Source organism: Pseudopipra pipra, chromosome 3 (genome assembly GCF_036250125.1).
Source record: "Pseudopipra pipra isolate bDixPip1 chromosome 3, bDixPip1.hap1, whole genome shotgun sequence".
Lineage (NCBI taxonomy): Eukaryota > Metazoa > Chordata > Aves > Passeriformes > Pipridae > Pseudopipra > Pseudopipra pipra.
Window position 1 is genome coordinate 113,671,416 of NC_087551.1, and position 27,000 is coordinate 113,698,415.

The 27,000-nt window shown below is 48.5% G+C and overlaps 3 protein-coding genes and 4 non-coding genes across 7 annotated transcripts; 4 read left to right on the plus strand and 3 right to left on the minus strand.

Annotated features, from left to right (window-relative positions):
- Positions 1–3,187: 3,187 nt before the first annotated feature.
- On the minus strand, positions 3,188–3,259 carry TRNAW-CCA (transfer RNA tryptophan (anticodon CCA)). Its single transcript has one exon. It is a non-coding gene; the product is annotated as a tRNA-Trp (tRNA).
- Positions 3,260–4,275: 1,016 nt separating this feature from the next.
- TRNAR-ACG (transfer RNA arginine (anticodon ACG)) lies at positions 4,276–4,348 on the plus strand. Its single transcript has one exon. It is a non-coding gene; the product is annotated as a tRNA-Arg (tRNA).
- A 794-nt stretch (positions 4,349–5,142) lies between these two features.
- On the minus strand, positions 5,143–5,215 carry TRNAR-ACG (transfer RNA arginine (anticodon ACG)). The gene has a single exon. It is a non-coding gene; the product is annotated as a tRNA-Arg (tRNA).
- A 2,159-nt stretch (positions 5,216–7,374) lies between these two features.
- On the minus strand, positions 7,375–7,446 carry TRNAW-CCA (transfer RNA tryptophan (anticodon CCA)). Its single transcript has one exon. It is a non-coding gene; the product is annotated as a tRNA-Trp (tRNA).
- A 2,709-nt stretch (positions 7,447–10,155) lies between these two features.
- Positions 10,156–16,062, plus strand: LOC135412239 (gallinacin-11-like). Its single transcript, XM_064650803.1, has 5 exons — positions 10,156–10,387; positions 11,170–11,235; positions 14,095–14,201; positions 15,124–15,252; positions 15,769–16,062. Exons 2-5 carry the CDS (start codon positions 11,225–11,227, stop codon positions 15,894–15,896), a joined length of 375 nt encoding a protein of 124 aa, XP_064506873.1. The 5' UTR covers positions 10,156–10,387; positions 11,170–11,224; the 3' UTR covers positions 15,897–16,062.
- A 756-nt stretch (positions 16,063–16,818) lies between these two features.
- On the plus strand, positions 16,819–18,651 carry LOC135412240 (gallinacin-12-like). The gene is made up of 2 exons (XM_064650804.1): positions 16,819–17,602; positions 18,201–18,651. Exons 1-2 carry the CDS (start codon positions 17,470–17,472, stop codon positions 18,347–18,349), a joined length of 282 nt encoding a protein of 93 aa, XP_064506874.1. The 5' UTR covers positions 16,819–17,469; the 3' UTR covers positions 18,350–18,651.
- A 5,775-nt stretch (positions 18,652–24,426) lies between these two features.
- On the plus strand, positions 24,427–26,604 carry LOC135412241 (gallinacin-13-like). The gene is made up of 2 exons (XM_064650805.1): positions 24,427–24,587; positions 26,340–26,604. The coding sequence occupies exons 1-2, from the start codon at positions 24,527–24,529 to the stop codon at positions 26,459–26,461; spliced, it is 183 nt and encodes a 60-aa protein (XP_064506875.1). The 5' UTR covers positions 24,427–24,526; the 3' UTR covers positions 26,462–26,604.
- The last annotated feature ends 396 nt before the right edge of the window (positions 26,605–27,000 follow it).

Consider the following 27,000-nt stretch of genomic DNA (forward strand, 5'->3'; position numbering starts at 1 on the left):
CCTGATTGCAGGGAAAGATAAATATCAGCCACATGCTGTCACCAAAATCTACATTGGGAAAGAAACAACCCCCAGCTCTCTGCTGGGGCATTCTCGACCTCATGTTGTAACATAACAGAGCAATGTCCTGTTGGACCATCCATGCCTGGACCTCTCTGATCTCACTGGTATTGTCTTCCTTCACGTCCTCCCACGGCAGCAAGGTTGAGAAGTTTGCTGTTTGCAAATGTCAAGATATCTTTCTTGGGTTGCAACTGGGAGTCCAGTGTCACAGTCTGGGTTATTTTTCCCTAGATTCATTATCTCAGTGTACTTCCATCATCTATTTGCCCAGTCACTCCATTTTATTAAGTTTCCTGCTGTTGACATAGCTTTTAAATACTTGAAATAAAATTGCAAACCTGAATGTTTCATTCTTTAGGGTTTTTTCCTATCCAGTTGCTGAAGATATTTACAAAAATTCCCCATATCGAAGACTGGGGCACCCCATGGATGACTGGCAATCACGGCCCTGGCAGCCCCATCCTGCTCCACACTAAGGCAGGAGTGGGACATAGATGTAAATAGGGAAAGGGATGAGACCACCAAGGACAGGCTGGACCAGATAAAATGCTCATCACCATCTTGTCAACCAGCCCAGAGCACTGAGTGCCACTTCCAGTCATTCCTTGAACACCTCCAGGGATGGGGACTCCACCACCCAGCAGTCTGTGCCAATGCCTGACAACCCTTCTAGTGAAGAAATTCTTCCTGATGTCCAAATATTAATGGACTCCTCCATCACTTCTCCAGTAGCCACTTCATCAATGATTCAGATGCTGAGGGAAAAAGAGGTTGAAGACTTTTAATTGGCACCAGTGCCTGGGAATGAGTCTCACTCCGCAAACAGGAGGACCTACAGGTTGCCCAGAGATGTTGTGGAGTCTCCCTCACCAGAGACATTCAAGAACCATCTGGACACCATCCTGTGCCATGTGCTCTGGGGTGACCCAGCTGGAGCAGGGAGGTTGGACCAGATGACCCACTGTGGTCCCTTCCAACCTCACCATTCTGTGATTCTATGATCTTTATCCCTAAGAAGGTCCAGCAGACCAAAAGTGACCTTTCCTTGGTCACTAACAGGGAGATGTGACCTGGTCCTCTCAAATGAAAATGAAACTTCAGCTTCCAGCACAGTCATGGGATTGTGCTGGAACAGAGCACAGCCTGGTGACACGAGGGTGGCACGGTTGCTTACACAGCCAGAAAAAATCCTTACTGCCTGACAAAAGATAGGTCAACTTTCTGTAATCATTTTCACCAGACACAAAATGTCCAGAGTTGGACCCAATCTGGCTCTGTGTGCAGGGGTCCCAGCTCAGGAGAGCTGGGCTTGTGCTCACAGGGTTCACTCCTCCTCTGGTCAAGATACTGGTATGTCAATATTTAGAGTAAACTACTTTGTACAACAGACCTCAATAGGACTAATCACAATTTCCTAAGAACTGGAAATAAAGTTATATATAAAAGAGCACTTGTTGCTGAGATTTACAGCTTTTTGGAATATTTTAAGCCTTTCTACCTCACATTTCCCCATTTGATAAGGCCTCAAAGATTTCCTTGGTTATTCAAGACAGAATATTTTAACTAGAAGCATTCAGAGAGTCTCTAAATTATGAAATAACTTGGTTATTAAGTAACCTATGACAACTTACATGGGAGACATCAAGTTCTACTCTCTGTTAAACTGTCCCTTTGATTAAACCTCATCACCAGCCAGCTCTTCATAGAATCATAGAATGGTTTGGATTGGAAAGCAACCTTGAAGATCATTTAGTTCCAACCCCCTGCCAGAGGCAGGGACACCTTCTTCTCTAAATTGTGACTTGAGTAGCTCCTGCTTTATAAAAAAAGGCTTTAAAAAGTCAGAAGAGTTCAACCCATTGAAAAGTAAGAATAATTGTAAATCGAGCATTTTTTGTGAAATGTGAAAAACTGTTCCCAGTGGCTGGAAGTGAAAATAATACTTCTAATGAGAAGTATACCAGAATGATACTTCTTACCAAATATCATTCTTTCAAGAGTGTACCAGTACTCCCAGGAACAGCATCTAGAAAATGATACTCTATTGGGGTTTTTTCAGCTGTGGAAGGTCTGCAAAAGGAAACACCTGAGTTTCTTTCCATTCTGAGAAGCCAAAGAGACAAAAAAATCACATTATGGAGGCAGAGTGGTGGTACAAATCCTTCCCAGCAATAAGCAGCTGAGAGAATGGACTTGGACACACAGGGTTCAGCAGGTACACATTCCAGCTGCAATGTTTTCCCCACGTTACAGCTGTGTGTGTTTGATCCACAGCCAGGAGACGCCTCACTTCTTTGAGACGTGCTCCCCTCGCTTCTTTGTTTTCGGGAGAGCTGGGGACGTCGGACTTAATGAACTCGGAGGTCTTTTTCGACCCCGATGGTTCTGTGATTCTGCGGCGTTGAAAACTGCGAGGTGGCGACATCTTGAGGTCAAACACCGAGGGAACCTGCGCTCACTCCACCCGTCGGTGACACATCAGCACCGCAGGGACACGGGATAAGGGCTCTTAGATCTGCGTTCATCCCGTAAGTGGGAATGGGAGTCATGGGAGAACATACACGTAAGAGTTTTTTGGCACTGGAAGCATCCCGAGGCCTTGCCTGCCTTGGTTCATCAGCAAAGGGATCTTATCCCACCTAACAGCAGGGTGCAGAGCAGATGGACCTGGAGTTTTCTCAGAGTGCACAGGGGTAAGATGGAGGGCAGAAAACACAACTGGCATCAAGAGAACGTGTTTCCATGATGTGCCAGGCTCACAAGAGCCAGTGTTGCTATGGATAACGTGCCCTGTTATGGATCAGGAGACTGCAGGCTGGGCTTTTTGTCCAAGTCTTTGTCTGGAGTCAGATGCCCTTACCTTCCCCACGGGGTTTGGAACCAGAAGAAGTGATACCAAGACAAGAAGCCACATCTGAGATATCCACTAATCCTGTCACCTTTGCAAACACAGGATAAGGGAAGGCTGGAGTTATCCAGATACTTCAAACATTGGTCCAGCAAGGAAAGACCACTCTGCCATGGCTCATCTACTGCCCTTCACCAGGGCTGTGGGGAATAGAGCAGGAGGGCAAAAACAACTGTTCCTGAGGTGCCCATCTCACATTCCACAGGTGGGACACGCTGACCCCGGTGTGATTTGAACACACAGCCTTCTGATCTGGAGTCAGATGCGCTGCCATTGCGCCACGAGGTCAGGGATGGGACACTGTACCCCCAAATGTCATCCCAGACTTTGGGCCGTTCTTTGAGGGAAGGGGAATTTTGATTCACCTGACGTAGGAGTGGGACCGTCTTTGCCTGTTGCCTTGCTGAATGAAGAGGGCTCTAAATGAGATACTTCAGAGGAAGAAGGTCAAAAATGACCACTGCCCAGAGCAGCCCTGCAGAGCCTCTCCTGGAGGAACAGGCACCTGGGCATGCTGTCTCCAGAGGGACAGGAGGGATGGCATGCCAGCATCTCCCTGGGGAAACAGGCCCCATTCACCTGGGAGATGGATCGATGTTAAGCCCTGTGGCAGGAGGGACCCTCATGCCTTTCACACAGCCTGACTGGGGTCACCTTCCCAGGTGATGGATGGAATCTGCTGTGAGGTCATCTGCCCCCACATCTCCTGGATCCATGCAGATCACTCTGCCCCTCTGTCCCATCCCTCCCTGGGCTCTCACCCTTCAGCCAGGTCACTGATGTTGTGGTGGGTGTCTGCCATGGTTTGCCTCATGAAGAAGCTGAAGGAAGTGAAGGCTTCCTCTGAAAAGTGAAGAATCTTGTAACTGCAGGCTCAGTCACCAAAGAGCCCAAATAAAGACTATGAAAGGAATGTTCCTGAAATATGTGATGATGACTGGAAACAGGAACATGAATTTACCAAGGGCAGAACACTCTCAGACAATATAACAGATTTCTTTAAAGAAATTTCTTCCTCGGTCATAATTTTTCTTGGCTTTGGTTTGACCTCTGATGGGGTATCACAGACATGTCACTGCAGCAGGACACAGACACAGAGCAGCTGAGCTGAACCCAAAGGCAAAGTGAAGTGGCACGACCAGGGGACAAAGGTGTTGGGGTCAGTAGTTGGCAGCCCAGCTGATCTCCTTCCCTGCCTGATGCTGCACTGGGTGTTGGTTGGTGTCTGTGGTGGGCACAGAGGAGGTTCTGCAGAAGGAAGGACATGGGCAGGCTGATGGGGACATGGGAATGACGAGGGGAATGGGCCAGTGGCGCAATGGACAACGCGCCTGACTACGGATCAGGAGATTGCAGGTTCGACTCCTGCCTGGCTCGACACTTTTAGCCCAGGGAACTTCCTCCTGCTCCCTCCATCAGGACCTTCCTTTTCCTGCCCATCGTCCCTCCTCCCAGGCCTTCTGCAGGGCAAAGTGCTGGGCTGTCCTCTTGCCCTGCAGGAAGGAAAGAGTCCCTCCAGACCTCATGGCCTCCAAAAGGGGCAGAGCTGAGACCCACACTACAGCCAGGGGCACCACAGCAGGTCCCTCAGCAGAACACAGATGTCTCCTGAACTGCTGCCCTGCAGTCTGGGCAGACCCAGCACATCCAGACTGTCCTGGCACCTCATGTACTCTGGTCCTCAGCCCCCTTTGAGGTTCACATTGGTCTTGCTGCTGTTTGTCAGTGCCTTGAAAAGTTTGCTCTGGAAGGAGTGCACTGCTTACAGCTTTGATGTCACAAAATTATGTTCCTGGGATGCTGATACCAGAGAGATGAAAAAAAAGCCTGGAAGAGTAAGGAACTCAAGAAGACAGCCGTCCTTTGTCACCTCCACAACAGCCAGGCAGTTTCAGGGCAAGCCAGGCAGGAGTTGAACCAGCAGTGTCCTGATCAATAGTCAGGCATGCTCATAGTGCATTGTGCCACTGTCCCCAGCCTCTGGTCCCACCTGCTGACCCCATTGTGCCCCTTTTGGAGGCCATGAGGTCTGGAGGGACTCTTTCCTTCCTGCAGGGCAAGAGGACAGCCCAGCACTTTGCCCTGCAGAAGGCCTGGGAGGAGGGATGATGGGCCGGAGAAGGAAGGTCCTGATGGAGGGAGCAGGAGGAAGTTCCCTGGGCTAAAAGTGTCGAGCCAGGCAGGAGTCGAACCTGCAATCTCCTGATCCGTAGTCAGGCGCGTTGTCCATTGCGCCACTGGCCCCGTCCCCTCGTCATTCCCATGTCCCCATCAGCCTGCCCATGTCCTTCCTTCTGTAGAACCTCCTCTGTGCCCACCACAGACACCAACCAACACCCAGTGCAGCATCAGGCAGGGAAGGACATCAGCTGGGCTGCCAACTACTGACCCCAACACCTTTGTCCCCTGGTTGTGCCACTTCACTTTGGGTTCAGCTCAGCTGCTCTGTGTCTGTGTCCTGCTGCAGTGACATGTCTGTGATACCCCATCAGAGGTCAAACCAAAGCCAAGTTAAATTATATTCCTTGGTATTCTCTTGACCATCATGGAAATCACCTCCTCACTGAAACCTATCACTCTAGTTGTCGTGGTTTGGACCTTATTTTCCCCCAGAGGCCAAGAGAAGTGGTAGACCCCAAGGGGTGGAAACCCTTGGAAGTTTTGAAGTTCTGCCCAATGGGCGCTCCTGCAGAAATGTAAACATATCACAACCAGACCGGAAGAGAAGAGTTGTAGTTTTGGGTTGTAGGAGAGGTGGCCATGTTGTGAGCCACGAGGTAGGGGCTCTAAGCCCCTCGGGCCCTCTGGGGCCTCCCAGCCTCTGGCTGGGGGCTGCAGGGACCTGGAACAGCATAAAGCTGGGCTAGGTGCCTGTAGTTATGCTGGGAGATGTTCTCTCCATGGGCGCAGAGCAGCAGCCGACACTGGCCGGAGAAGGTGGCAGAGAGCCAGGAGATAAGACCTGAACTGAAGAAGCAGCAGAAGCAACATGCAGCACCGGAGAGAAGACTCCTGGAAAGGGAGGAGAAGAAGAGAGCAGCAGAGAGACAGAGTTTGGGGTAAGAGACTGTACCAGATCCCCCAAAACTCCTTTGAGACCTCCTGGAAGGAGGAAGATGATGGACTCTTACTTGAAAGAGCCTTGGAGTGCTACAGCACAGAGAGAGAGGAGCTGAGAAGCTCAAAAGACGTCCTGGAGCTGGACTGGGACGGCCAGATGGAATGCGGGGGGAGTTGACCTTGGCTTCCCCCCCCTTGCACTGCTGCCGCGGTGGCAGCCTGAGAGACAGAGCACGGAGCTCTGCAAACGGGAACTTGAATTCCCTGAGGAAGGGACTTTCACGAAGATGCCCCGGCATTTCGTGATATGCCTGTGGTGATGCGAGTCTTGTCCCTGCTGGCAGTCCACAGGTGAGGCCTTCGCTTGGACCGAAGGAGAGCCGAGGAGCTTGGAGACCCCCTTGTGTATGTTGAACAGAGATCCAGCTACAACAACCCAGTTACTGCTGCATGGAGGACAGAAGAGGAGCTGCTGCTTAAGGACTGGAAGGGATCTGTCCTTCTTTCCCTCCTGGACTTTTATTTGGAGGGGAGAAGAGATCTGGTCCATTGTAAATACATATGTCATGGTAGAGATAGTTGTGATCATGTGTATAATGTGATATGGTATTTATTTGTACAGTCATTGTAATATATTCCCTTTCCCCCACTTTGAGTCTGGTGTGTTTTGTCTGGAAAAGCCCATCTCACATGAGGTTGAGATGTGGGAGGGGGATGGAGCTAGGGAATTGGATTTTGGGGCTATCTCAAAAGTGAGAGATAGCTAGTCAAGAGTGTTCTGCCCTTGGTAAATCCATGGTCACTCTTTCCAGTCATTTTCACATTCTTTCATTTGGGCTTGGATTTCAGTAGTATTGCTTCTGTAGTCTTCATCTTGGCCCTGAGATGAGGTTATCCAAACTAGAGCTCTCCAGTTGGTCTTTCTTAATATTCTTGAAAAAAAAACTTCTCATGTTGTTCATCAGAAACTTGTCCCCTTTTCCATAATCCTACACTGATTAAATACTCTTGACTCACCTCAAGAAATCCCCTGGACTGACTGTACCATTCCATGTTAGCCTGCCAGGCAAGTATTGCTGTCCAGATCCTCCAGAAGTGACTGAGCTTGCAGTAAAAAAGCTCCCAGCATTTTCTTGAGGAAGACTTCACCTCCTTCATGAGACAAATTGTGGCAGACACCCACCACAACTCTTCACTGTCACAGCTCCTGCCTCAAAGGCAACCTCTGGGCATCATCTTCCTCACACAGCCCATGCCAGAGGTGTCCCACTAGAGCTGCCTAGTGCCCCTCCCACAGAGAAGCCCCCCAGAAAAACAGAGGGGTGTTGGTGGTGCCCCAGGTGTGACCCCGGTGTGATTTGAACACACAACCTTCTGATCTGGAGTCAGACGCGCTGCCCTTGCGCCACGAGGTCGGGGTTGAGGGATCCAAGGACCCCAGGCTGGGTGGTGGGAATGTCCTTTCCATGGGGACCACCCCAGGAGGGTCAGACACCCCAGGAGCAGGGCTGTAGCTATGGAGGAGAAGGGGTAACCTGAGGGGATGTTGGTCAAGATCTGGCTGCAGAGATCAGTCCAGGCTGCAGGATGAGCATGCAGGGTGGGACGAGGGGATCTATAGGATCAGTCGCAGGCAGGAACCAGGCTCAGGGATGCTGCAAAGGAGGATGGTGGCCCAGAGGGGACCACAGGACAGCCTAAGGTGGGCTTTGAGTATGTACCCAGAAAAAGTAGTGGACAGTGTTTAGAGCAAAATATCCACGGGCTTGGTCCAGTTACAGCTCGTGATGTCCTGCCCCAGCCACAACCCTGTGTTAGCTGGAAATGGCAGCTGGACTGTCTGCAAGGAAGGAAAGATGCCACTCCAGTGCAGGCAAAGCTGACCACCAGCTCTGGTCAGCTGGAGTCCTTTCTCAGGAAGGAAGATTGTCATGGACAAGGGAGGTGAAACCTCCCTCCCTCCTCTCCAGCTCCACTCCCACCCCAGCAAGCTGGAAACAGTCTGCTGGGTACCAGGGTGGCTGGGGAGGGACATGGTGGGGGCACAATACAGGCAGGGGCTGGGAAAAACTCTGCAATGGAGAAAGAACCTGCAGATTCCTGCCTAGCTCAACCTAATCCTGCCCATCTCAACCTAATCCTGCCCACAGCCAGGCCAGAGAAGAGGTCTCAGTATTACTACGCTTACGGAGTTTTTTAAAGTTATAGAAATGTTATAAAATTATATGAAGTTAGAAAAAAGTTAACTTCATAGTTATACACTTACCCTGAATGTGACTACCTCCAGTGCCTAAAATTCGATGTCTGAAACCAAAAACCCACCCCTGCTCTCCAAATATATTAATAATGGCCACACATTTACTCTGTAGATTACCAGTGCTGAAGACGGAGCAAAGAGGCATCTCCTCTTGCTTTTACCTTTCCAGCTGAGCAAATCCTGCCCAACAAGGTCCCTGCCTCCTCCAGTAGCTCTTCCCACAAGAGGGAGCCAGGAACCAGCTCATGGGCTCCACAAGCTGCAAGTCAGGCTGGAGATACGTTTTGCTTAGTGAAGGACCCTCCATTCCTAGGCCAGACTGGACAATCAGCTTGTTTCCTTCCTAGAGATACAGAATTTTTTTCCCCAGAGCCCATATTTTTTTTTGGCTATTAGTCCCAATGGTCACTATTAGACTTTCCTCCCCCCAGTTTTCCCTGCTGAGTACCCCCAGTGGCACCTCTCCTCATCCATCCCACTCTGGTACTTGCTTAATTTCCAACTGCATGACATAATAGCTGAGATTCAGCTGCCTAAATTCAGGTATCTAATGTTGTGTTATGGGATGTGCTGCCTGGTCTCTATTTGTCCCTTCAGAAATATTGAATATCCCACAGACTCCGTTCCATGCAATATCTTGGATGCAGCAGGATATTTGTTATGCTATTATGTTCAGGTAACTGAATCCTGCCTGAGGGTGAAAGTCAGCCCAAAGATGTGGACATTTAAAGTAGGTGTCTCCCCACAGGAGTGTATTGCTGTGTTAGACTGTTGGGCCATAAAATGCTTTGAAGAGGTGCAGAAGACCTTTTTTGGACACTTGACTTTGCTGTGTTCATTTGTATTTTTAAGTAGAATATAGTGTTGTTTGATATCAGTTTGATAAAAAACTGAAATTTCCAGATTTCCCAGCAGAACACCCCATTCCCCCCAGTGTCCCTTTCCAACTCTTTAAAATGTTATAAATAAGGTTAGCTTTCCAGCTAGTCTGAGGAGCACAGCACCTCAACTGCAATCAAATCCTCCTGATTTACATTGCCGTAATGAAAATCTGGATAAGTTCTTGGGGAAAGCAGATGTTTCCCATAATTTTAGTGTCCCAGGTTAATTCAGGGATACCCCAGGCCCATTGACTGAAAATTTCAAAATGAAAGAGAAGTCCTTCTTTCTCACATTCACTCCCTCAAAGGGATGTGAGTCCCAGACCAGATTAACAAGATTTCCTCCACAAAAGAAAGATCACTAAAGGATTTACCTTTAGTCCTCATTATCCAAAGCCATCAGGCCCTTCTACTCTGTTCTTCCCCCTCTACTCTGCTCTGCTGAGCCCCAACCTGCAGTGCTGTCTCCAGCTCTGGGGCCCCCAACACAAGAAAGACGTGGAGCTGTAGGAACAAATGCAGAGAAGGCCACTAAATTCATCACTGAGCCAGAGTCCCTCTGCTCTGGAGACAGGTTGGGACAGCTGGGAGCGTTCACCTGGAGAACAGAAGGCTTTGGGGAGACCTTAGAGCCCCTTCCAGTGCCTAAAGAGGCTCCAAGAGAGCTGGAGAGGGACCTGGGACAAGGGACTGGAGTGACAGGACAAGGGGGAATGGTCTTAAACTGAAGGAGGGAAGGTTTAGATTAGATAATAGGAAGAAATTCTTGGCTGTGAGGATGGTGAGGCCCTGGCACAGGTTGCCCAGAGAAGTTGGAGCTGCCCCATCCCTGGAAGTGTCCAAGGCCAGGTTGGACAAAACTTGGAGCAACCTGGGATGGTGGAAGGTGTCCCTACCCACGGCAGGGGGTTGGAACGAGATGAGCTTTAAGGCCCCTTCCAACCCAAACATTCCATGTTTCTATGACTCTATGACTGTCTGTCCCTCAGACACACCCCTCAAATGGGATGGAAGTCTCCTCTGGAAGTCCCTGTATCTCCATTGACTCTCAGGGAAAGCTAGAAGATTACATTACATCAGATAGCTGGGATAGGTTTCCTCCCACATGTTTTGGAGGCTGACAGATCCCTCCACCTGAACCAGTCTTCTGCATTCCCTTCATAGACAGTGGAGAGAAGCAAGCACTGGATGAGTCGAATGGAATAGAAAGGACACTGGGTACATGAGTGGTTCCAAAGTGTAGACATCTCAAGTGGTGTGAGGGGAAGCTCCCATATAATTTCCTTGTATTTAATGTAAAACATTCACCCCCAAAAGCCTCAAAGCTGAAGATCTCCAATTATAGGTGATTCATACTAATAATGACCAAAATAGTGATTCAAACCCGGCTCAGAATTCTGCAGTTGTTTGCCTTTTCACACTCTGCATGGAAATGCAGGAAAAAATACCTCCAGTATTCCTGTCCACTGGTAAACTGGGAACAGAAACTGGGAACAGGCCTTTCTGTGATTATTGCAACACTGAGCACGAGGAAGCATTGACTACTTGGAGGGTTCTTGACTTTCTCCACCCTCAGCTGCAGGTCATAGAACCATGGAGTCACTGAGAATGGAAAAGACCTCTGGGGTCCTTGAGTCCAACCATTCCCCCAGCGCTGCCAAGGCCACCACTAACCCATGTCCCCAAGTGCCACCTCTATGAGGCTTTTAAACCCCTCCAGGGCTGATGGCTCCACCACTGCCCTGGGCAGCCTGTTCCAATGCTTGACAGAGCTTTCCATGAAGAAATTTTTTTCTAATATCCAATCTAAACGTTCTCTGGCACAGCTTGAGGCCATTTCCTCTTATCCTATCTCTTGTGACCCGCAAGAAGTCCACCTCTGAGTATCCTTTTTTCCAGGCTGAGTCCCTCCAGCTCCCTCAGCAGCTCCTTATAAGATATCATCAGGCAAAGGGACAAACTTCACCTGTGTGTAAGCATTTCTTTTGTGATCCATATAGAACCATATCTCTTCTCTGGAATAACCTGGGAAAGGAGGAGAACAAACAAGAGCAAATGAAGTACAGGTAAGATAGAATGAGATGTCACTTGAAATCTGAAGATTTTTTTTACCTAGAATAAAATTTCTGACTATAATTTGAAGGGGAGTGTGATTTTATAAACACTCAGAGCCTCATAGTGAGGACATCCATGTGCAATGGCTGGAAATCAGAAGAAACGATTCTGAATGTAAGATTACTGGACAAGCACTCCTCCTCCACTAGATTATTAACACAGCTGAGGTTTTGAATTTGTCTTTAATTTCTCATGATTTTTTTTTTTTAAACCAGCATTTTCAGTCCATCATTGAACAGAACAGGACCATTTTTTAAAGACAATTGATGAGTTAGAAAGCTGGACTTCTGCTCCAGTCTGACAAAGTACAATGCCAGATGCTGTCTGAGAGCTGAGATGAATATCTCAGGTAGGATCTCCCTGGCTTCAGTGGGAACCTGAGCCAGCTGAAGGTTTCTTGACAGGGTCTTTGCTTCACCCCTTTTTCTGGAGTACTTGAAAATGGACGTAAACATCTCTCCTGCCACTCTGCTGCTCATGAGACTCAATGGCACCTGCAAATTTGAAATGGAAAGCTAACAACGAAACCAGGGAGGCAGAGAACAATGCACAGCAGCTGAGGGGGAGGTTTATATTGTTGGTATCAGGGCTGCTGGGTCAGAACAACATCAATAAATATCAAGTAGAGAAACTGGCTCGAGTAAGTGAGCTGGTTTCTTCTGCTCTGAGGGAGAACCTGTGCTGTCAGCTGCCACCTCCACATGACTCTGGGTAACACCATTCAAACTATGTGTGGACAGATCCTTAGGAAGACTGTGTCATGAATCTCACCTGTACTCTGCTCTTTGTACACCTGTAAAGGTGCTGCTCATAACATCTGCAAACTCATCATCTTCACCTCATGCATCATAGAGTCATGGAATGACAGAATGGTTTGTGTTGGAAGAAACCTTAAAGATTATCAAGTTCCACACACTGCCATGGGCAGAGATACCTTCTGCTATCCCAGGTTGCTCCAAGCCCATCCAACCTGGCTTTGAACACTTGCAGGGATGGGGCAGCCACAGCTTCTCTGGGCAACTGAGAAAGTATGACCCTGCTGTACGTCCTGTGATGCAACAGTGGTTCCCAAGAGAAAGAAATGAAGGATAATGACCATTTCACCCATAAACACATGAAATAATTGTATTTCGTTCTGTGAAAGGTGCTGTGAAGAAAAAGAAAATGTTTTTTCTTTGTCAAATTATCCTTGAAAAGCCAGAAAAGTGACAAAGCATTTCCTGAAGCAAAGAGGACTCAAATACTCATTTTTTGTTTATAGGCACTCGGGGGCTGAACAACAGCTTCAGGCAGTAGGTGCAGGAACCCACAGAGCTGACTGCTACTAAGATGGAAACATCTTCCTTTTTCTTAGTAGAAAAATGGCATTTTTAATAATAATACCGTATGTTCCATGGGAGTGAAGTCCTGGCAGCCCAAGCGCAAACCAAGCTGTTAATTCTAGATTCCTGTAACATCTTGTTCCTGGAGCATGGCAGGATTGTTCATAGAATCACAGGATGGTTTGGGTTGGAAGGGTCCTTAAAGATCATCCAGTTCCAAGCCTCTGCCATAGGCAGGGACTCTTTCACTAGACCAAGTTGCTCAGAGCTTTGAGCTCGAAGCTCAGATTTGAGGATATGAAATGTGAGAGCTGACATACTCAACCTTGGGGTGACTTTCTGGCAATTTCCACATGCTTTTATTTAAATACATTATGAAACCAAGTGAGCATTTTTGCAGAAGTGCAGGTTGGTGCATTCTGACTGACACCTGTTTTCCATAAAACAACAATCCATTCAAACTGAAACCCTATGAGCTCTGGGCTTGGCCAGCTAATTACAAGTATCTACAGCAAAGGTTTCTTCACGTGTGTTGGATCCTAAGGTCTCACTACAACTAAACAAGTGATTTGTGTCCTAGAATCAGTAATTGAACATCTCATTCCAGTGCAGCCACATCCATATTAGATGTCTACATCTATCTGAGTGTAGCACTGACCACTGCCAGTGTAGCACCTTCCAGTACCTGAAGGGGCCTATAAAAACCTGGAGAGGGACTTTTTATAATAGCATGGAGTGAGGAGAGACTGGAGCACCTGGGCTATAGAAACAGGATAAGAGAGCTGGAGATGTTCAGCCTGAAGAAGAGAAGGCTCCAGGGAGACCTGAGAGCCCCTTCCAGTGCCTAAAGGGGCTCCAGGAGAGCTGGAGAGGGACTTGGGACAAGGGCCTGAAGAGACAGGACAAGGGGAAATGGCTTCCCACTGCCAGAGGGCAGGGATAGATGAGATATTAAGGAGAAATTCTTGGCTATAAGGGAGGTGAGGCCCTGGCACAGGCTGCCCAGAGAAGTTGTGGCTGCCCCAACCCTGGAAGTGTCCAAGGCCCGGATGGAGCAACCTGGGATAGTGGAAGGTATCCCTGCCCATGACAAGGGGGTTGAAATGAGATGAGCTTTAAAGTCCCTTCCAACTCAAACCATTCTATGGTGATCCTCTGATATTCCAGCTGCCTTCTCTCCCACCAAACAATTGCTAATTTCCTCCGGGTTGTCCATTACCAACACCTTGATCTTTGAAGTCAACAAGCAACGACACTCTCAGGTGGGTCGGTGTTGAGAACCAGCCCTCCCAGTGGTCAGGCAGGGAGGTGTAGTCATTTCTCCACTTGCTTTCATGACCCTGTGCCATTGTTCAGGCTTAGCCGTGTGCAGAGGTCAGACTGAACTCGCTGCCTTCCACACTCATCCCTGCCAAGGTCCCCCAGACAGCCAGCCCTGCTCCCACAGCCCTATAAATGCCACAGTGCTCCCTCCTCCCCTGCTCAAAGGTTCTGGTGTTGTGGCCCTGTCTCCACGCTGCAGCTGAGACCTTCTACCATGAAGCTCTTCTCCTGCCTCATGGCTCTTCTCCTGTTCCTCCTCCAGGCTGTTCCAGGTAAGGGGCAAGACCCACGCTGGTTTCTGCCTGTGTAGGAGGCACAACTCACTTGTGTGGTGGTGCAGAACATGCTCTTCAGCTCCTTTCGTTAGAGCAGTTCCCTATTTCTCACTCTAGAAGCAGAAGTGAAAAATGAACCTGTGGTGACCAGGTGTCAAACTAGAATCTCCTCACCAGATGCTGGCTTCTTATGACTCTTTGATGTCTTTTTGTGTCACTATTGGAACATGATACCATGGAAATCATCTGCCCTTTCTAATCCAGGGTTAGAAATTTTCTCCCTTGTTTAGGGCAGAAGAGAGCAGAGATATTCCATTTTATTACTCAAATTGAGCTACACCAGCAAAGCTGACTTCAGCTCTCTGAATATTCTGCTTCCCCTTCCTCTGCCCCTCAGCTGCATTAATTTTCTGATTCTGTTCTTCATGTTTCTTCTACATGCTCATCACGCTCAATGAAACTCCTCGTTCTGGAGTCAGGCTTTTGGAGAAGGAAGGAACCAGGCAAACTGCTTGTCTCCCTTAATTGGGCCATATCCCACTTTTTGGGGCTTTTTAAAGTCACAGTTACCTCCCAGGGCAGGTTTTCACCATGCTGTCCCTTGCATGACCAGCCTGTAGCATTGCAGGCCCAGGACTTAGAAGCATCCAAAGGCTGGGCTGTCCCTCCCTACTACAGCATGAATGTTTGGTTCAGAAACTTGTCATCAACATCTGCTTTTCACTCTAGTTGTACAAAAGCTCTCCTTGGAGTCCTGTGATGTCCCATGAGTTTCTCAGGACTTTTGGAAAAGCTGCCCTGAGTTTTGGGGGTATTTGTATCAGATCCCTAAATGGGAGCTGCGGGGTTTCACCAGGAGGAAGACCCATGAGAATGGACTGATCCTGCAGCACAACTGGGAATCCCATTCCTCCTGTAGGTCTCGGCTTGCCCAAGGACACCCAGCATTGTTTGGAATATCATGGCTACTGCTTCCATTTGAAATCCTGCCCGAAGCCTTTTGCTGCGTTTGGAACTTGCTACCGGCGTCGGAAAACCTGCTGCATAGGTGTGTGTGTGGGGACCCTGTCCAGGCAGGAGAGGACTAAAGTCAGCAAAACTTGTCCTCTTTGCCTCCAAATCATAGCACCATGGAATGGTTTGGGTTGGAAGGGCCTTAACACTCATCTCATTTCAGGAATTTGCAGCTCAGGATTTTTATATTCAGGAATCTTTGTGTTTAAGAGTCCTTACTAGATTCTCCCTCCCACCTTACATTAGGAATTCCTTCTGTTTGTTTTAAAGCCTCGTCCCTCACAATTTTACTCAGTGCCACCTACTTGAAATGTAAACATTCTGCATTTTCTTCACACCTTTACAATATCCCTCCTTCAGTTAATTCTTTTCCAAGCAGGTCTTAAATTCCCTCTTTTATAGAAGTGCTCTGATAAGCCCCAAAGTCCATCTTTGTGCCTTTGCTTTTGGAGACACAGTAACCACCACTTCCCAACAATTTCTGATGTATGAGCTGGTTCAGATGATGGTGTCATATTTTTTGCTTTGACCTATATCCTCTAAATTGCAGACACGACATCAAACTTCCACATTTGTCAAGAGGAGGGGGGTCATTGTGTACCCCCAGAAATCAGATGTCTGGAAGAACAAGTGGGACTCTGCCCTCGCAGGGGATGGAAGTGCTGCACAGAAGTGTGACAAGGATCTCATGGAATTGCAGAAAACCACAGAAATGCATGGCCAAGAAAACAACTGAGGCTTTTTTCTAGTGTTTTAGACATGTCTGGTGTTCTCAACATGCAAAATGTGTAATTAACTAGAGGTGATATGTTTCTTTATATAACAAAGGCAATAAATGCTAAATAAACAGGTATAACAGTTGTGTACCTATGAAAAGAGGCAGAATGTCTCTCCATTACACCCACACACAGAAATCCACACAGCTTTGCTGCTGCATCCTTGGAAACCACATCCACTAAGCCTATTTACCAGCCTAATCTTACTTACCAGGTTGATGTTATGCTTGGATGTTTTACAGGATTGGGGACAATTAGTCAGGGAATTACAGAACCATTTAGGCTGGAAAACACCTCCAAGATCATTGAGTTCAACCTTTGACAAATCTCCACCTTGTCAACCAGACCAGAGCACTGAGTGCCACATCCAGATGTTTCTTGAACACTGAACACTTCCAGGGAGTGGCTTGAGGGAGCTGGGGCTGTTTTGCCTGGAGAAAAGGAGGCTCAGGAGAGACCTTATTGCTCTCTAAAACTACCTGACAGGAGACTGTATCCAGGTGGGAGTTGGTCTCTTCTCCCAGGCAACCAGGAACAAGAGGAAATGGCCTCAAGCTGTGCCAGGAGAGGTTCAGGTTGGACATTAAGAGGAATTTCTTCATGGAAGGGGTGGTTAAGCATTGGAATGGGCTGTCTAGAGCAGTGGTGGAGCCATCATCCCTGGAGGGATTTAAAAGATGTGTAAGTGGGCACCCAGGGACATAGTTTAGTGGTGGGCTTGGCAGTGCTGGGGAATGATTGGTCTTGATTATCCTAGAGGTCTTTTCCAATTTAAATGATTCTATGATTCCAGCTATGTTGTTTAATTTGGTTTTTTTATAGAGAGAAGGGAAATCTTAACCTTGCTCTTTCAGCCATCCAGTTTAGGATGTGTTCACACAGCAGTGACATTACCACAGCTGAAGGGACAGCAAACAGCAGGGCCAGGTGGGGCAGCAGGAATATCACATTTCACAGCAAGAGCTGCACATCTATCACAGATTTACCACCACAGGGTGCATTGCTGAGCCACCTCCTCCACCATCACACTCAGGAATGAAGCCTCCCAAATTCCTCGGAAGCCAAAGCTGGAAAAAAAATCACACCCAGGTTTCAGCTGGACAAAATATTCACACGAGCTCAGATGAAAAACAAATCACTCCCAGCCCGCACCGTTCTCTTTGCAGCTCCTCAGGAGTCTTCCCTTGCAGGTTGCCTCCCTCCCACTCATCACTTCCCAGGACTTTGCTGGCTGCAGGTGAAGGGCAGAGGATCCCTCTGAGCCTCTTTTCCCAGCTGGCAACCTACCAGTCCAAAATGCCAGCTTCCAGGGAGAGGGGAATCAGGGCAGCCGATAACCAGTGAATGTGAAGCAAGTCAACATTGTTTGGAGCCACAGCACTGGGTCAGAACGACACAAAGGGTTGCTCAGCAGCAAATGTTACTTCTGAGACTGGAATATAATTAACTCCTGCCTGTTCTTTCCCTCCCAACGGATGCCACCCAGCATGCCAGCAGCACACGGAGGCTTCTGCACAATCTCACACTCAGCCCTGCAGTCTTCCAGCAGAGCCAAAGTAATGAGGATTCTTATGTGCATTTTCATCTTCATCTCCCTGGCCCAGCACGGTAAGACCAGGAAGGCCAAGGGTGGTAAACAGAGGGATCTGGAACAGGAATAATCTTTCCTCACTGTATAATATTATAGGTACAGAGGAAAGGTGTCCTCAGGTTTCTGGGTGGCAAAATGCATGATTTAATCTCTTGGGGTAACGCAAAAATGAGCAGGGATTCATAGAATCACAGAGTGATTGGTGTTGGAAGAGACCTTAAAGGTCATCTAATTCCATCCCCTCTAAGAAAGAAGCTGTGAAAATGGGGCAGCTCACTGCCTTTGCAGGAGAAGCCCTAGAGGAGATGCTCTGTGCTCTGGGAGAATATTCCTGCCTTTCCTCAGGCTGCAGTTGCCTCCTTGGCAGGGTGAGGATGACTACCCCAACCTCCCATGCACAGTCTTTGCCAGTGTCCTGAAAAAAAATTCATGATAAAATGTTCCTTGAGGGAGTTTGGTTCTGCAACTTGGGATTTTTAACATGGATGTCTGAAGCTGTCCTGTGGGATGGGGATGCCCAGGCTCCATGTGCTGGCTTGGCTGGCTGGGCACAAAGTGCCACGGGGAGCCCCATGAGTTTTACCCACTGATTTTACTTGCTGCTTCTTTGTACAGGAGATGCTCATGGACCAGAGGGCTGTAACCACGAAGGGGGCTTGTGCAGAGTTGGAAACTGCATTTCTGGTGAATACCTGGCTCAGTTCTGCTTTGAGCCCATCATTCTCTGCTGCAAAACTTTGCCACCCCCCACCACCAAGAGCTGAAGGTTTCCAAAGGAGCCAGAGAGCTGCAGGCTCCACTGACAAGGCAGGAGCAGCTGTTGGGAAGGAGATCTTGTGGTTGCTGTGACTGTTGCTCCCCTGGGAGAACATGGCTTTGGATTCACTCGTGAACTCCTGAACACTTCGCTTTTGCTGTGGCTTCCAAGGAAACACCGTGACAAGAAGAAATTGGGGCCACCCGAACTGTTTATCACCCCTTTGGGACTGTGGTTGTTACCTGTCACAGTCAGATGAGAAATTGCCTTTCTCCTTACCTGAAAATAATAAACTTGAAGTTTAAGAGAGCAGCAAGTGCCTGTCTGTGACCTGGCAAAGTTGCTGGAGGTAAGACCCCCTCCCTCACCCACTGACCAAGAGTGAACACAGCAGCCCTCACCTTCCCAGCAGAGCAGGGTGACTCTGTATTTCCCTTCCCAGAGAAAACAGTTGTAATTGGGACAGCGATTTTGGCATCACTTTTGGTGCAAAAGCAACCTGGTTTGACATAAAATCAAGTGTGGTCTGTGTTTCTTGGGCAAGCCCCTCCCATATCCACTTTTCCTTTCTGGGCTGTGCCAGGATCTTACGGGCAATCATAGAAACAGAGAATGGTTTGGATTGGAAGGGACTTTAAAGATCATCTCATTCCAAACCCCTGCCATGGGCAGGGACACCTTCCACTATCCCAGGCTGCTCCAAGCTCCATCCAACCTGGCCTTGAACACTTCCAGGGATGGGGCAGCCACAGCTTCTCTGGGCAACCTGTGCCAGGGCCTCACCACCCTCATAGGGAATGATGTTTTTCCTGAGAGCATAGATTTACTTGTTTTAAACATGGAGGGGAGGGGATCTGAAAGCTGTGTCCCACTGCCCCTGACAGGCTGCCCTGTCCAGCAGTGGACTGCATTTCTGGTGCTCCTTCTTTCCTCTGTGGTCACCCAGTAATAGACCCAAAGAAATTAGCCTCTTTACCCCTAGCAGCTTTCTTCCTGTGAGCTCCATCAGCCTAAATCCATTAGCTATCCAAATCCACTCTCAGCTCTTCTGTGTCTTTTCAGCATGAAATTTTGACACTCCCCTTCCTTTGTCAGCTCCTGGTCTCCCTTTCTAGGTAAAATATTTCTCTCTGAGTCAATCATTTCTGTGAAAGCAAGAAAACAATGATGTAATGAGAGAGCTATGCCAGTTTGCTGAGGCACTGGTCAGAGCCAGGGAAAAGTCCTCCTTGGGAGATGAAATTCTTGCTCTGATGAATCAAACAGGAAAATTCCCATTGCCCTCAGCAGGGTCAGGACCCATTGCCAGAGATCCAACAGTTCATTCATTCCAGTGTCTCCATTCACCCATGAGCAGCCCAGCTGTTCTCCAGCACTCCCCTGGAGATCCCCTGCAGTTGGATGAACCCTCAGGAGAGCCAGATTACCCAGACCTGGCTATTGGCTTGGGAACCAGTGCTGGAAACAGTGTTGGGCTGAGCCCAGATCCAAATTCCTCCCCAGATCCAACCCTTGTCTCTGACGCACACTGATGTACGAGGACAGCACAGGGAGGGTTTTAAATCAAGGCACTCTTCCAAATTAAACTGTTTATTTCTCACATTCATCCACAGAGTTCATTATTTGTGCCCCTTGTCTGGGAATGTTCACCCATCATGGTTCAGCCTGGTTTCCTAAGGAAGTGAAACGTGGGCTCATGCAGCTCACCTTGCGCATCTCCCTGATGGTCACTGGGCCTTCTGCCTCTGATATGTTTTGGACCTACTGGCCAGTCAGTTTTCAATCAGGAAAGGTAGAAATGCTCAGCTTATAGGCAAAATTGTCCCTCTAGCAATAATGAAAATGTAGGCTGCTGACAAAAGGCATAATCTCTTTAGCATGGTCCCACTCTTCTGAGTCTGCGTGTTCCATTCCTTGCTGATCTGGCTGGAAATAACCCCCCCAAAAAATCATAGAATTTTCATAGAATGATTTGGGTCAGAAGGGGTCTTTAAGATCATCTAGTTCCAACCCCCCTGCCATGGGCAGGGCATTACTAAACTCCTCTGAGTGACCATTTTCATCCACTCAGCACAGAGCTGTTCATGACACCACACTCTACTCAAACGCTGTTTTCCAACCCTTTAAACCCAAAAGCCAAAAAATATTCGTTATTGAAGCACTCAATAAAAGCCATCCCTAGTGTGACCCTTTGCCAGAGGATTTCCATGCAGGACCACCAGTCCTGCCCAACAGGGACTGTTTCCCAGAGTGTAGACTCACATGTGGTCAGTGGATTCAGCTGAATCCAACCCTTCACCTGCAGGATTGCACATAGGAGTAGATGGCACAGTCAGACAAGATAAGGGGCAAGACAGGATGGCATAAATAATGAGAAGGTGAAGTCTATGATCCCTTGAGAGATGCAGGCTGGTGAGAATTTAAATAAGGCTAGAAGTCAGCTCTGAAAACACACTGAGGGTTTGTCCTCATGGGAGAAAGCCAAATGGAGGGGAGGATTTCTGTGGGAATGGCTTTGCTGAGCTTCAAACTCCAGTTGTCTGTACCTGATAGAACTCAGAAGGCCATGAAATAGGGATTCTTTAGTACTACCCTATCAGACCTACACCAGCTCCTAAGGGAGATGCAAAACCCATCCAGGCATCTTGAGGCATATATTTGGGGTCTCTGCAGCCATACAGGCAGCCAGAATAGATCCCCACCCTCATGCATGGTCTGTCGACCAGCACAAGCCTCATGGATAGCTGGGGGTGTTAGTTCATCAAGGCATGGCATGAATTCCCTCGCTGGAATTTGTTTGCTGTTCCCAGGCAACAGGCCAGTGTTTGTTTGGCAGAGGGAGTGAGACAGAGGTGAAATCCTCCACTTCTGCCCTAAGAATGTCATTGTGGCTGGAGCTGTAGAATCAGGAGCAGGACGGTGGTTGGATGAGCTCCTGCTTGGAGGAGCTGAGGTTCCATAGCTGTGGGCAACCCCTTAGACCCAGGTTGTCTCTTACATCCCTGGCAATCCCACACAAACCAATGCAACCACCTGCATGCCCAGCTTTTCTTTCATCCCCATGCAGAAGAAAGGGGGTCACATTCCACCTGCTCACGTGGCTGCTCCTCCACCTCCTGTGGAGTGAAAGATCTCATAGCCAGCTCCAGAGGTGTGCTGGGGAGATAAAATACTCTGGCATTCAGAGACTGTATCTACACGAGTAAATGGAATCACATGAGGCTCAGGCTCAGACATCAGTGCATACTCTCATGTGCTGTCAGCAAAAGGAGCCCTTGGCCAAGCTGTTCCTTGGCACAGTTTGGAGGTGGGCACATTCCAGGAATCATCTGTAATAGACAACTGGCATCTGAATGTGGTCATGCAGCTGGTGGGGAGAATTCAGCTGTGAGAACACAAGGTATACTCTGTCCATGTACTCTGGGGCAAAGAACAACATTTTCTGTGTCTGGCTCTGGATTCCTCAACGTGAGACAGACGTGGACCTGTTGGAGCGAGTTCTGAGGAAGCCAAGAAGAGTGGTCTGTAATGAGAGCCTGCCCAAGGCCATGGGGGATTTCTGAGCCAGGGCTGAGTCCAGAGCTGAGCCCATGGTCATTTCTTCACTGGCTGAATTGCAAGGCTCTATCAGTGCCTGCTTGGCTTGGGGTTTGGTAAAAAGCCACAGGTGGGATGTGGAGGTGGAGGTGGCGTCACAAGCTGGCAAGGGTTCATTCACCAAAGGATTTGCTACTGCTGGCATCAATTTATACTAGGATTCATTCAAAATAATGCTGCTGAGATCCTGACCCAAAGGCAGATGAAGTCAGTGGAGACATCCTTCCAGCTTGGGGCTATAGGGTGGATGCAGATTGATTTGACTCCTCCCCAGCCTCTGAACCTCTCAAGCGCCCAGGAGATGATTTCTGTGCCACGTGTCTCTGAGCACAGATGAGCCTTTGTGCATGGTGGGCTTTGAAACAAGACATCTGGTGGCAGGTTGGGAAGCAGGAAAAGGCAGGAGGCTGCTGGGCCAGACCCAGTAGGCTCAGCAGAGGCTGAGGCCAACACAGCATCGGGACCATGCCAGAGGGAGCAAGACCAGCTGTTGTTCAAGCAGTTGCCCAGGGGACAGAAATTTCCTGCCCCTGATTTCTGAAGGAAATCTGGTTTTTGTTGGTACTGTCTAGTTCTGGTTTTTTTTCCCCAAGGCATGTTCTGCAACTCAACCCATGTACCAGAGCTGCAGAGCAGGGGCTTGTGGTGATGGGGAGGACACATCCTGGTCCTCTGGAGCCTGCAGCATCCAAACATCTCCAGGCACAGCTCACCCTCTGCAATGGTGCTGCTTCCACCACAGGAGAGCAGCTGAGCTGGAGATAAAACATGGCATTTTGCCATCCATCACTGGGAACATCACGGCCACGTGGTCCTCTGGCTCTGCTCTAAACATCATCCCTGGAGCACATCAAGCCGCCTGCACACACATGTTCAGGTCATGCACTCAGAGCAGGACACTCAGATGAGCATCCACACACTCCTCCCTGCCTGGGCTGCAGCTCAAGAGTTGCAATCTCTTTTCTGTTAGATAAACTCTGCCTAAAATCTTTCCTTTGGAAGTTCTTTGCTGTGAGGGTGGTGAGGTCCTGGCATAGGTTGCCCAGCGAGGTTGTGGACTCCCCATGCCTGGAAGTGTTCAGGGCTAGGCTCGGCTGGGCTTGGAGCAACCTGGTCTAGTGGGAGGTGTCCCTACTCACAGCAGGGGGTTGGAACTGGATGGTCTTTAAGGGCTCCTTCAAGCCAAACCATTCTATGATTCTGTGATTCTAAGAAATCCCACTGCACTGTCTCTCACATTGGAGATGCTGATCCTCACACGTGGGTTATGGTCTTCCACGCACTGCACCCAGCAGTACCACCAAATAGACAGAACACCAACACTTGTAGAGAGGCTCTACACACACCCTTGCAGCCAACCCTCCCACAGACAGTTTTCCAGAACCATTTTCCATCCCCAGATCGTTCATGGCCAGTTTACACGACACCCTGTTTCAGTGCTCGGTGTCCCGTGAGCCAAAGTCCAGCTGGTGAAGGCCCCTTATCTGCTCTGTTTGATGAAGGTGATCCTTGTTCTGTTCAAGCAGCCTGAAGGACATGGGCTTTACATTTTCCAGCACCACCTGGCATCCAGCCTGCAAATTAAAAGCTACCAAGGTGACTAATTAAGGGAAAACAGAAGACTTGGTGATGGCCTGGGCTCTGTCGTTGCTGTAAAAAGAAACCTTTATAAAGTTTTTATTTCCTCTTCCTCTGTTTGTTGTTGGTTGGGGGAGATTTCTGCTTGTTGTTTGCTTTGTGTTGTTTTCTAAAGTTGAAACACAGGTCACACCTCTACTGATTTCCTAGAACTGACCTGGAGAACTAGTACAAACCTGAGGGCCTGCCAGCTTTCTTGGGACAGCTGGAATACACGAGCTTTCGTAATGCTCCTGAGTATTGCAGGAATCCCAGCTTTCCCATTTAATAAAAGCAGAAATTAATAAAATACTAAATTGCCATTTTTCTTGACAGCTGTAAACAAAACCTTGGAAATCAGCCTCTTTTCAGCTGGAAGCTGGGAAAGAGAGACAGACCTTTGATTTTTTTTTAAGGATCCCATTATTTTCAAGCCAACTTTGTGTGTTGGGGAGTGCTGAGAAGGAGACTGGATTTTTTCACACCTGACTCTGTCAGTGCTAAACACAGAGACTGGGAGCTGGAAATAAAAAAAAAAAAAAAAAAAAAACCAAAACCCAACACTTTGATACTGCAAACACTTGGATTGGATTTTAACATCACATGCTGGAGCCTACAAACACAGAGCCAGACTGGGTCAGCCTCAACATCCTGTCTCCAGCAGCAAGCAGTAGCAGACTCCCCAGTGCTCAGCGCTATTTGTTGACAGAACCCTGTCTTTTTTATTTTTTTTCCCTTTTTGTTTTTTTTTTCCTCCTCGTTTTTCTTTATTTTTCCTTGATTTTTTTGCCTGTAACGTGGTGTGACCAAGAGTGGGCACACCCCGTGCAATTGTTTGCTGTTGTGTTGAAATGCACCTGAGATTGACAAAGTTCCCTCCACTCCGGGAGCATTACACAACCCCTCAGGGCACTATAAATCCAGGATTTCCCTTCGCTCCTCCCCGTGGTGGGACCTCCACCCACGAGCCATGCAGATCCTCCAGCTGCTCTTTGCAGTCATTGTCATTCTCCTCCTCCAGGACATTCCGGGTAAGGACAAAATGCGCACAGGGGTTTCTGCAGGAATTCGAGAGAGCAAAGACAGGTTCCTACCCTGAGGGAGAAAAGGACAAGACAGGGCCCTCAAGTCAAGGCTGACCTAACTCTTGCTTCCAAGGAACAAGTTTCTTCCGTGATGGTCCCCGTGAAGTTCCTGGATGCAGCTGTCCCAGGTTCACAGGTTGTACATTCCCTCCTCCCCATTGCCTCAAAACTCACCCAGAAATGCTGAGCCTAAGCCAGGGGCCTGAGCTCTGCTCCTGAACAGAGGATGCAAACCTCATTCTCCACAAAACAAGGAGAATCCCATGAAATTCTCCTTGAGTAGAATACAGAGGTGGCAAATGCACGAAAATGAAAGCATGACCAGCAGGTTGAGGGAGATGATTTTCCTCCTCTGCCCCACTCAGGTGAGACCCCACCTGCAGAGCTGCCTCCAGCTCTGGGGCACCAACACAAGAAAGATGTGGAGCTGCTGGAGCGAGTCCAGAGAAGGCCACAGAGATGGTCCAAGGGCTGGAGCCCCTCTGCTCTGGAGACAGGCTGGGAGAGCTGGGGGTGTTCATCTGGAGAAGAGAAGGCTCCAGGTAGACCTTGGAGCCCCTTCCAGTGCCTAAAGGGGCTCCAAGAAAGCAGAAGAGTGACTTTGGACAAGAGTCCGGAGGGACAGGACAAGGGGAATGGTCTTAAGCTGAAGGAGGGAAGGTATAAATTAGATATTAGGAAGAAATTCTTTACTGTGAGGGTGGTGAGGCGCTGGCACAGGTTGCCCAGAGAGATTGTGGATTCTCCATCCCTGGACAGAGCTTGAAGCAACCTGGTCTAGTGGAAGGTGTCCCTACCCACAGCAGGATGTTGGAAGTAGATGCTCTTTAAGGTCCCTTCCAACCCAAACCATTCTGTGTTTCTTTGATTCTATGAAGTCAAAGCCATCTTTCAGGGGGAAAAGCAGGGAGAAAGACTGTTAGTTTACTTTTTGTCTGTCTGCTTTCTTTTGGGATTTTGTTTTAATAGAAAAACATTCCTTAGCTTGGTATTTTCACTGGTTGCTTGCATATATATGTTAGGAATTCAGGTTATATTCAGGTGTAAGGTCACTATGATGTTACCAGGACTATGGTGGTATCACTTTAACAGACATCAAACCTGATAACCAGGAAGAGCAGATTTACTTGTTTAGCCTGTTTATTTTCTCATTTATTTAAGTCATAGGGATAAAGAGGGGAGAGAGAAGGGTTTGCCCATTCCACTGGTGATGGAAAGGTATCATTGCATCCCTTCAGAACCCCCAAACTTGGTGTTTTTGCTGTGTGTAAAGAGAAGCAGCACATACCCTGCTTATCAAAACAGGAAGACTTAGAAAGCCCAAGCAAACAATAACCCAAAACATCAAGAAACAAACAAACAAAAAAAAAAAATCAAACAAACCAATAGAAAAAACACCAGTTCCAAAATACATTTCTCTATCTTTTGATGCTGTCCAAGGGATGCACCTCACCTAACTCATCTAACCTGACTTAGCCAACCCAAACCTGAGTGTCTCACCTAGGCCAGTTGCTAGGAGACTCCCAGTGCTTGCAGGAGGGAGTTGCTCCTCCCAAGCACATCTGACTTTCACCGTGGATCCAGCCGAATTTCCCTGTTGCCAGCTGAAAGCCTCTCATTGCTCATCCACCAACACAGTGGGGCTCTGACTGGGTTTCACATCTCCTAATCAGGTCTCCTGCCCTCTTTCCCCAGCAGCCAGAGGCCTTTCAGACAGCCAGCAGTGCAGGAACAACCGTGGCCGCTGCCGGAGGCTTTGCTTCCACATGGAGCGCTGGGAAGGGAGCTGCGCGAACGGCCGCCAGCGCTGCTGCCGGTGAGAGTGGTCCCACCAGGACAGAGCCCAGCACCCCAGGAGAACCAGCCCGGTGACCCTGCAACCACAACTGTACATAGGATCTGCTCTCAGACACCTCCACGCTTGGTTTGTCCATCACCAATAAACCTGTTGGTTTCTTATGTCCTTCTGGGTCCTGAGTGCAGCCGTGTTTCCCTCTGGGATGGACCATCCTGACCTACACTTGGGGTTTGATGCTGCTTGAGGTGCACTGGGGTGTCCAAAACATCTGCACAAGGCTGACAGGTGTGATATAGGACCAGGGGGTGTCTTTCCACAGTGGCAGCAAGAGAGGGGTCTGTTGGGCTTGTCCAAGTCTCTCTTCTAGCCCATTCCTCTACCCCTGTCTCAGGCCCAGCCTTTCTCAAAATCAGTTTCTTGCTCTCTTCAGGAAAGGCCATGGCAGGACCCATACTTTCAAGGAGATGAATCCAAGACAGAGGTATGATTTGTCCTCCAGAAGTGCCTCTTCCTCTCCCACAGAAACAACAAGGTGAACCAGGGTATATAACTCACATTATC